Below are 11174 nucleotides of genomic sequence, written 5' to 3'. Positions count from 1 at the left end.
ATATTATTATACCATATTTTATTTAAATAATAATAAAGGCGGGATTAAAAATCTAACAAATAAATATCTGAAGGATAAGGTGGCTCAGATTCACTCCAACTCGACTCTGACTGATCAGGGCAGGTTGAACTGCTGTGGGTTGATCTGGGGATGTGAATTGGGATGAGTTTGAGCTGGTGACTCTCAAAAAAGAATACAGGTTCCCTGTGCTCTCAGCACCTGCTAATATTATTATATATTATAATATTATAATATTTTAATACTATATAATTACACATTACATATAGTCATTATTTCATAATCATTATGCTTAATAATTAATAATATTATGTATTATTGCTGCCCCTTTTATTGCTGTAGTTATTATGGTTGATCACACAGCCAACCAATTGTTTAGGCTGGATTTTGCCTAGGATAGGCAGATGTTGTCTGATGGTATTAAAAGAATTGTTGCAAATAAAGCTTTCTTTTAGAAAATTAGTATTATAATTACATATAGCCCTTATTATTATTGCATAATTATTATGCTTAATTATTATTAAGACATTCAGCCAACAGAGGGAAAACAGTGTCAATCCTTCAAAGTACTCCAGATCAGGAAACCTATATAATTACTAGTACTTTTATTGTAAGGTTGCATTTTTACTAAAGAATTTAAAACTCAAATATGTCAATGAACTATTTCTAAACTTTTGAAATGTTTATATTTATGAAGAATTTTGTATTTAGGTTGTCTGGATTGTTGCAATAAAGATATTAATACAAGTAGTCACTTACTGACCACAATTGGGACTAGCAACCCTATATCTAAGTGATGTGGCCGTTAAGTGAAACATCATGGTGACAATGACCTATGTCATTTCTGCTGCAGTTATTTAGCATAGTTCCCCAATCTTTTCAGCTTTGCAGCCCAGCAGGAAGGAGGAAGAGGGGATGATTCTGCACATGGTTCAGGGGAACTATGCATGCAGCTCCATTTCTGCAAGTGGTAGGCATGTTCACCCACTGCTCATGCAAATGGACTGAGCGTGCATGCACTCGCCCATTGCTTGCTCTTGCGAGAATGCGAGTGAGTGTCCACCACTTTTGCACCTGGTTCAGAAAGGCTTATGGCCTGGTAGTGGGCCACAGCCCAGGGGTTGGGGACCCAATTTAATAAATCACCAGAGGCCATTAAGCATAATATCATGTGGCCACAACTTGCAAATTCCTGCCAGGTTCCCCATTGACTTTGCTTGTCGGAAGTCAGCTGTGAAGATCACAAATGGCGACTATATGACTACAGGACACTGCAACCATCATAAATGCACGCTGGTTGCAAAGCACCTGAATTGTGATTACATGACTGAGGGGGGAAATGTGACAGCCACTAGGATTGATTGCAAACTTTTTAGTACCATTGTAACTTCAAACAGTCACTGAATTTTGCAGCTGATAAGTGAGGACTACCTGTAATGTAGTTCTGTCTGATAGATGTTAAATATTAATTTGAAGAACTGCATGCATTCTCAGTTTTTGAACTGGCTCTTTATCCATACAATAATATGATTCCATCAAAGAAAGTTTAATTCATTCCTTAAGAACAATTATTATAACCTAAATACATAATGTAATATATATTTAATTAGGGACACACATTACATATTTTATACATTAATACAGGTAGTCTTCATTTAGCCATCACAATTGAGATCAGCAGTACAGTAATTAAGTAAAAAGTTGCTAAATGAAATTGCAACTGTGCTTATGACCCTACAGATACTCCTTGACTTACAGATAGTTTAACAACTATCTGAAGTTATGACAGTTCAGAAAAGGTGTTTTACGGCCGGTAAAACTATTCTGACTCCCAAAATGTTGTACCACCTGCTGTAATCACATAATTGCAATTCGTGCTCTTGGTAACTGGCTCACATTTATGACCAGTTCCCACATGCTGCAGTCATGTGATTGCAATTTTGAATTCTTTGCCAGTTTTTGGCAAAAAAAAAAAAAACCATTAGGGAGAATGAATTCGCTTAATGATCATGATGCACTTAACAATCACATGATTTGTTTAAGGACCAAAGTGACTTGTTTTAAGACAGCTACAGAAATGGTTGTTAGATCAGGTCTAGTCATGTGGCAATATGACTTATGACCACAAAAACTTACAACAGAAATTCCAGTCCCAAATATGGTCCTAAGTTGAGAACTACCTTTACTTTAGTTTTTCTATGCTTTATAGACCTGCAAATATATAAATGCAAGGATTGGGTGTAATGTTACTTTTTACCATTACCGTCATAACTGTGAACAATTGCTAAATGAGTCAGTCACTAAATAACCACTATCTATATGTACTACAACTCTCAAAATTCTAGCTGGAGTGCTCCAAAAGCAAACCCAAGTATTTTACACATTTGTTGCTGAAAATACTAGATTTTGAATTGAGGAATCAAGTAACTCTTATAATGTATAAGCTTGACTTATTGTTCTGACAGAAAATTTGGAACAGCTCTTTAAATTAACAAATGTGGACATCAAGTGTTGCACAGAATACAGTATGTGCTTATATTTTCAATTTGGAATTTCACTTGAAAATGTAAGTCACTTGGGGGAAAAAAGCTAATGTTGATCAAGAGCGTAATATTCTCTCTAGTTAATATTTCAAAATCTCATCATAATTATTAATAAAATTAATAATATGAATATATTTGTGTACTGCCCAACTCTCAATGATTTGGGATTTTATGAAAACAATTTGCTGGTTATCATAATTGTGAAAGAGTTCTCATTAATGCAAACTTATTAGTTTTTAAACTATTTTATTTATCAAACTTAGTATTTTTTTATCTGAGTCCTGTTATTTTAATGTTTCTATATTTATGATTTTATGGTATTATAAGGTCCCAGAGTCACTTTGGAAAGGAAGATGGGCAGCATATAAATTTAAGAAATAAATACATAAATAAAAACATTTGGTTTAATTTAATATCAATTTTAATTAATATTTTTAAACTTTCATTTAATCATTTTTAGCCAATTTGAACTCAACAACAGAAAATAATGGCATAAATACAAATAAAAAAACCTAGTTTAGTTTAATTCAGATAACTATCAGTGTTGTTTACTTATTACATTAGGACTGGGAGATATAAATTCAAATCTTTGAAGAGATCTCACATTAATTATTAACTTTTCGATTTAATGTGCCACCAAGATTTGTGCAAATCAAATTGAGAGAAGTCTGAATGCTATTCTCAGATATTAACAGGAATGCCAGCAATCTATCATTTAGCATCACATGAATGACATCTGAATTTTCTTCTGCCCTGTTTTCATATAACCTGCAGACTGAACATGCAAACCAAGGTCTTTTTTTTTTTTTACTCAAATTGACCAAATGTTATCCCACATCTATCAGGCGTGATAAAAAATATTGTTTCAGGGACAAGATAACAATATAAAAATGTAAAAATAAATCACCAAAACCTCAATTTCACTCATGAGCCCTTTCAAGCCATAAGATTTCTGTAGGAATTTGTTTTGCTGGTGAGTTAAGAGAAAAATGCTTATATGACAGCATCTAAATTAAATAAATACCTTGTTCCTCCACCATCAATGGAAAGAATTCGAATGCCCCACCCTTTTACTGGGTCTGTATAGCCAATCACAGCCAAGGCTTCTCTCACAGCAGCCTGTAGTGCTTCATCTTTTGTCTGCCTAAGTTTCAGCAAGCATGGAATGACATTTTCCTATAATAAAAATAAAGCTTTTTGCTGATAATCCTGTCATACCATACACTTGAAACTATTGTATGTACAAGTTCCCTAATATTAAAATGAAAGTAAGGATAACCTTGGACATTTAACACTTGCCCTCAACTCTTGAGCAATTTGTGAGAAAATAAACACTGGTGAAATCAACCAAGATTATTTCTGAACAAATATACTATTAACAAATTGCTGGAGTCTTTTAGCTGCCAAAACTGTAATTATGGCTAACATTTTAAATCATAGATCAGTATAAGACGACAACTAAATTACAAAGAATACAGCAGCTATAACTACATATATACTTAGTCTATTTCTACTATCACAAAGAAATTAATTCAATTATCTTCAGAACACTTTATACTACAGTCCTATATTCTTAAAAAATTATAAACGCCAGAAATAGTGATTGGTACAATTTTGATATGAGGTCAGAAATCTGTCAACGACTTTATTTCTTAAGAGTCAATTTATCTGGAGTACTGACAATTGGCAAAGGGTGGGCTATTAGAGTGAAAAGTGGTTGGATCCACATTATTATTTCTGATTCTTTTCTCTTTCTCCTCACCTTTTAAATTGCCAAGTAATGAAGAGATTGACTACTAGCAGGCCAAATAAATCAACTGAAGGTTCACAGGTTGCCCATCATTATACAAAATATTAAAATCCTTGATTCTTATTGGTTCAGGTATAAAGTGGTATGCAAATGTAGAATTATATTTAAAAACTACAGGATAAAATGTCCCATTCACTTTTACTTCCAGAACAAATACTCTTTTCCCTCTCTCACACAACTAGGAGCCATTCCCTATTTAAAGTCAGAAAAGGGTAAAGGGTTCCCCTGTCCAGTTGTGTCTGACTCTAAGGGGTAGTTCTCATTTCCATTTCTTAACTGTGGGAACCAGCATTATCTAAAGACAATTCTGTGATCATGCGGCTAGCATTACTGTATGCCAAGGAACATTGAACGCTGTCACCCTCCCACCAAAGTGGGAGGGTGCATTTCCATGCTTTTGAACTGCTAGTTAGAGCTGGGGCAAGTAACAGGAACTCTCCCCACTGCATGGTGCTCGGGTCGTGAACTCAGGGTGTCAACTTTCCAGCCAACAAGCCCAGTATCTTTAACTGCTGGGCCATCATGTCCCCTTAAAGTCAGATATTACCTTAATGGCGACTCCTCTACTATCTGGAAATTCCAACAGATGGTATGTCAGTTCTTCAACTCTGTTGATACAGACTCTTCTAGTAGACGATCTTCGCAATGCTTGAGTTAAAGCCCGAGTTCTATTATCTACACTAACCTTTGCAATAATCTGAAAACAAAACAAAAAACCCTATAAATATCAGGGAAATGTTTGAAAAATAATTAAGTACATTGATCCATTTGAAAAAAGTATGTGCACATAATTTATTCTTCTCTAAATATGTAGCATATATTTAAATATTTTATCAGTGAAACAGTAATTTTGTGCACTTTGATAGAAATTCTAATTTGTAAATCTTTCATAGTAATAAATGGATTATGGATTCAGAAATGTAGGTTCTATTGAACTTAATATGGTTTGCTCTCTATTAAATATGTGAATAAAGCCTTCCTGCTTTCACCTTTTAGACTGGTTTCACTACTTAAAAATAAATATATTAATGTTGTTACTGAAATACATCAAAAACATATTTTAAACCAAATTATTTTTGTAACTTTATCTTTCAAGAAAAGATGTTTGTCTGTGAAAGGAATGTGTTTATTGTTGTCTGTTGGTTTATCTCAGCTGTTAGTTACATATTTATTTTATGTTCTTGCTAGTTTTAATTGTTAGCTACCATTTTCATGAGAGTGGCAGCTCTATGAATTGAAATAAATATATAATAATAATAGTAGTAGTAGTAGTAGTAGTAGTAGTAGTAGTAGTAGTAGTAGTAGTAGTAAAGTTGGAAGGGATCTTGGAGGTCATCTAGTCCAACCCCCTGGTCAGGCAGGAAACTCTATACCATTTCGGACAAATGGCTGTCCAGTCTTTTCTTAAAAACTTCCAGTGTTGGAGCATTCACCGTTTCTGGAGGCAGGTTGTTCCACTGGTTAATTGTTCTCACTGTCAGGAAGTTTCTCCTTAGTTCTAGGTTGCTTTTCTCCTTGATTAGTTTCCACCCATTGCTTCTTGTCCTGCCTTCGGGCACTTTGGAAAATAGCTTGACTCCCTGTTCTTTGTGGCAGCCCCTGAGATATTGGAACACTGCTATCATGTCCCCCCCCTCGTTCTTCTTTCATTAAACTAGACATACCCAATTCCAGCAGCCGTTCCTTATATGCTTTAGCCTCCAGTCCCCTAATCATCTTTGTTGCTCTTCTCTGTACTCTTTCTAGAGTCTCAACATCTTTTTTACATCGCGGTGACCAAAACTGGATGCAGTATTCCAAGTGTGGCCTTACCAAGGCATTGTAAAGTGNTATTAACACTTCACGTGATCTTGATTCTATCCCTCTGTTAATGCAGCCTAACACTGTGTTGGCCTTTTTGGCAGCTGCAGCACACTGCTGGCTCATATTTAGGCGATTGTCTACTAGGACTCCGAGGTCCCTCTCACAGTTACTACTATTGAGCAAGGTACCCCCTATACTATACCTGTGCATTTGGTTTTTCTTGCCTAAATGTAGAACCTTGCTTTTTTCACCATTGAATTTCATTTTGTTAGATAGTGCCCAGTGTTCAAGTCTGTCCAGATCATTCTGTATCTTAAGCCTGTCTTCTGGAGTGTTGGCTATTCCTGCCAGCTTGGTGTCGTCTGCAAATTTGATGAGTTCCCCATCAATCCCCTTGTCCAAATTATTGAAAATGTTGAAGAGCACTGGGCCCAGAACAGAGCCCTGGGGCACCCCACTACACACTTCCCTCCATGTAGAAGCGGTTCCATTGAGGACTACTCGCTGAGTACGGCCGGTCAGCCAGCTATCTTTAAACAGTCAATCATTTACAACAGGATTTATGCCAATTATTCAGATACCATTGAATACAACTTTTGGCATTCCCATCACTAATCATACTAAGTGATACGAAATGTAGTTCACAACAGGGAGATAGCCATGGATTTTCTACTCTTGACTTTTTTTTCCTGGTAACTGGCAACTGATTAGTAACACAATCATCAGTTTTGTCAGACCCAATCTTATCAAAGATTTTTTTTCTTTCAGATCCACAAAAATCAATTTAGGAAAGATGATCTAATAAACACATTTCTGTCCACTAATATTTTTTACAGTTTTGCTGTGACTTATTTGGGAGTATTGACCAGAATATAGGCATCATAAAGGAAACTAAGTTTAGCTTTTTTTTTTTTTACAAATTAGGTCTTCAGTAGCACATTGTTCAATAAAACTGGAAGTGTTCAACACATGTATTTTTGTGTCTGCATGTCCATTCATGGATGTGAATTTGTATTCATATTGCATAATAATTCTAGTAAATCTACAACAACTCTGTAACACAGAATTCCCCAAGTCTCAAAACAGCTAAATATTTGTGATTTCTAAAAGCTGCCTTGAAATAAGCAGGTAAGACTGGTTTTATACATCCATTTATAATGGGTCATCTTCTGTTCCCAAGACAGTGATATGCAACAATGAACTTTTTATATATGCATGGATAGCACCTTCTGTAGACTAACATGGTGCCCATCTATTCTATTTAATACAAAATCACTTCAACTAAATTGTTTGTCCTCATTTAAGATACCACGGTAAACATTCATGCCAAAATATATCTTACCATGCATATTGACATATAACTGTGAGAGCGTATGGCTCTAAATATATCAAGAACAAGCAGCCTGATGTCCTCTAAATGTTACCATGCTATTGGTTGATGGAGCTTGAAATCTACAACAGCAGAGGACAGCCTTGGCTGCCTACTCCAGTTATACACTGAGAGTTTCCCCTGAAATAACAGTGATGAGGGGGATTTCAATTTACTGCTGTCGATAAAACTTTTTCTTGTATTGTTGCCAATTAATGTGTTATAAACATTTATCTACAAGACATGTACCTTTTCTCTTTGAAGACTTAGCCTCTTTTCCTTCTCTTCTGCACATTTAGCCTCGTCATCTTTCAACATGTCCTCTTGTTCCTGTTCTTTAGTCTTTTCCTGCACAGCAGATTTTGTATCAGATCGTAACTTAGGTACCAGGCCTCCAATGTAACTATCTACAAAGGCCTGTACACTGTTACTAGGATAAGAAAGAAAATTTGAAATACCCTTTTTACTGGAAGCTGAAGGAAAAGGTACTTTTCCAGCATTTGGTGACCGCGAGGCAGGTACTAAGGCAGATACTGCACTCATCCTGTTTTCATCACTTAAAATGTCATCTTCTGAGGAATTAAATGATTCTTCACTCTGTTTGGGTGGGTTAGGGGGGAGAACACTCCCTTTCTTCTCTTGATCCATTCCAGCAGTGCTAAAATACCAGTTGATATGATGGGCTACAAAGTTGTATGTTTCCCCAAAGTTTGTAGCAAATTTGCTAACATGAAAAAGACTATTTTTAATATCTGAGGGATCTTTCAAAGAACCTTGACTGGTATTGACTGACGCTAAGACTCCATCTGCAGACACAGTCTTTTTCTCATGTAAGTTATCATCATAATCCTTCTGATAGATTTCACTTGAGACTTCTCTGTATTTTTCTGAGCTGATAAAAAAGCTGTTCTCCGTCCCATCAGCTTCAACTGCTTTCTTCAGTATAGCAGAATGAGGTTTTAGACGAGCTAACCGTGAAACTAGTTCACTGTGAGTGCCACACACAGCCTTAGAGACAGATTCTAAAGTGTTCTTCAATCGCGACATGCGATTGTTTTTGGTCAATTCCTTAGAAGTGCTAAATTTAGAAATTCTGGAACCCAAACAGTAATGGCAGTAGAAGTATTTCTGCCACTCTGTTTTGCCTCTTGTCCATGTATAATATTGGCTGCTTGTGTGTAACACTCTAAAAGGAGAAGCATAGCTTATCCTCCAAAAAAGTTCAGGTCTGTAAAAATAGTGTCGTTTCCCAGTTCTCTGTCCATTCCAAAGACTTCTTGTACTAAATGCTAGGTACACATATTTATCTGAAAGAAACTGAATTGACATTACTTATAAAAACTGAAATTGTCCATAAATTCTTTCCCTCGAAAAATCTTAGTTTAGAAATAAACATTACGGTTCATAGTATTACCTGGAACAGAAGAAGGAAAGAGCATCACTTTATTATGTACATCAGGTTCCACATGTAAACAATTTTTTTTAAGAGAAATATACTTCTCCAACCATATAGCATATGTTGGGGACACAACTCTCAACATTCCAAATCATGCTGACCAATGCCAACATAAATACCAATGCATGTGGAGAATACCAGCCTAAAAAGCCATGGTGGTGCAATGGTTAGAATGCAGTATTGCAGCGTAATTCTGCTGACTGCTGGCAATTCGGCAGTTCAAGTCTCAATGGCTCAGAGTTGACTCAGCCTTCCATCCTTCCGAGGTTGGGAAATGAAGACCCAGATTGTTGGGGGCAATATGCTGACTCTGTAAATCGCTTAGAGAGGGCTGTAAAGTACTGTGAAATAGTATATAAGTCTAAGTGCTATTGCACTGGTAAGGAAGCTCATCAAATTAATAATTGTGTCATAATATAAAGCTCTTCTGAAAAATATAGCGATAAAGAAAAAAAGATTATCAAAAACACAAGATCAGTTATCTAAGAAACTGCAAAAGATCCTCAGATTCAGTGTCTTATATCAATAAATTTAGAAATTTAGCACACAAACAATACGATCAATCCAAAATGCATGGCACATGCCTGCAAGAACATGAGAGTAATTCACGGTAAATAAACATAAATTATTTTGTAGTTAGCTGAATCATGTCAGAAATATTGACAACACCCTAAAACTTCCCAATCATTCTTCAGTCAATTAATTCTTCTTCCAATACTGTGATTTTCCATCCTATTCTGGCACAAATCATTCTTCTTTACTAATCCACCTTGAACACAGCAGTTAATCTCTCTAGAAGGGTACTTTTGGGAAACGTCTAAGGAAACAGTTGCTTAGCATAATAAAACCTGTCTAAAAACTGTAACTCAAATGGTACTGCATCCCTACACCAAACGGTATTAGATCCCTATACCATTTGCAGCATGTCATGCTGTGGGTCACCAAAATATTTTCAGGAAAGAAAAACTGCATCTGGCAAACCAAGATGTGTAAGACAAAACTAGCAACAAGAGTTTGCACCACCTCATGAAGTTTCTTTTACAACCTCAAAAAAATATCCTTTGGAAGCTTTAGAGTCACTTAGGAATACACATCCTCTATGGCTATAGCGGTTGCATTACATTGTACACCCCCAGGATGTACATCAGGCAGATATACACCATACAGTCGTATTCAAGAAAGGATCATCTAGTCTAGGAGAGAGAAGAGTTAGTTTGCTTTCAGGACTCCTGAACGAGTCAAGGAAGTGGGGGGCCCGGGGAATTCTGTACATCTTTGCTTCGCTGCTGACAGCAGACATGATAAAGTGATCTTAAAGGGGGAAGAGGAAACTTTCCACTATTTCTCTTATTCCAGGAGGTTAATTCTCCCTTTAGAAGCGGAGATGCCGAGCTTTGAATCAAGTACAGGGTAGGGGACGCGGCTTCCCAACGTGCTCTTTTCTGGAGCTGCTTTCTGGCTTTGAAAAGCTCAGATGGAAAAAGAAGGGAGGTTAAAACTTCCCCTCGACATAACAACAGTCACCTAGTACCTCATTCCTCCCGCTTCTCCTTTCCATACCGATTAGGGTCGGCGATCCCAATTTCCTTCAGGACTCTTCCTGCAAAGCCCAAACACCGTAGAGCTTTTCCGAGTCAAGCAGCCAGAGCGTCCAGCTCGGACTTTCGCTCAGTAATCTCTATGGTAGCTGGGCTGAACGGAAGGGCGGAGGCTGAAAATCTCTGAGGAGGAAGAGAGAGGGGTATTATGGGTAAGTGTGGGAGGTGTCCAGTGGCAGAGCATAGGTTGCAGTTATAGGTTTTCGTAAGATGCTGGAGTGGCTGTACGTTCGTTTCCTACACAAAACAAATTTACACCTGGGCAGGAAAAACCAAAGGTACAAGTACAGATTGGGCGAAACCTGGCTCAAAAACTGTAACTGTTAAAGGGACTTTGGAGTCCTAGTGGACAATTACTTAAACGTGAGTCAGCAATGTGTGGCAGCAGCCAAAAAAGTTAATACTCTTGTGGAAAACGAAAGAACTCTTACGAATTCCAGAGGGGATTAGCAGAGAAGTTTATTGCGCAGGTTCAGAAGCACAATGGAGACAGGCAATTCTGAACAAAGAGGGCGGGATTAAACTTCAGTTTTTTTTATTTATTTATTTATTTATTTAATTACATTTATATCCCGCC

General features: G+C 36.7%; 1 protein-coding gene across 2 annotated transcripts in view; it reads right to left on the bottom strand.

Moving 5' to 3' along the window:
• Positions 1-10618, bottom strand: part of PNPLA8 (patatin like phospholipase domain containing 8) — a 61483-nt gene extending 50865 nt beyond the window's left edge. Inside the window, exons 1-4 of one of the 2 annotated variants that reach the window (XM_015824484.1) lie at positions 10531-10618; positions 7793-8957; positions 4919-5068; positions 3586-3737 (exon numbers count right to left, since the gene is read on the bottom strand). In XM_015824484.1, coding sequence (XP_015679970.1) covers positions 3586-3737; positions 4919-5068; positions 7793-8872 — 1382 coding nt within the window. In that variant the 5' untranslated portion in view covers positions 8873-8957; positions 10531-10618. The remainder of the gene's footprint in view (positions 1-3585; positions 3738-4918; positions 5069-7792; positions 8958-10530) is intronic. The other variant, XM_015824485.1, reaches the window with a different exon arrangement.
• Positions 10619-11174: the final 556 nt, after the last annotated feature.

Source organism: Protobothrops mucrosquamatus, unplaced genomic scaffold, assembly GCF_001527695.2.
Source record: "Protobothrops mucrosquamatus isolate PMUCROS unplaced genomic scaffold, P.Mucros_1.0 scaffold2252, whole genome shotgun sequence".
Taxonomy (NCBI): Eukaryota; Metazoa; Chordata; class Lepidosauria; order Squamata; family Viperidae; genus Protobothrops; species Protobothrops mucrosquamatus.
This window is presented reverse-complemented; position numbering and strand designations above follow the sequence as displayed.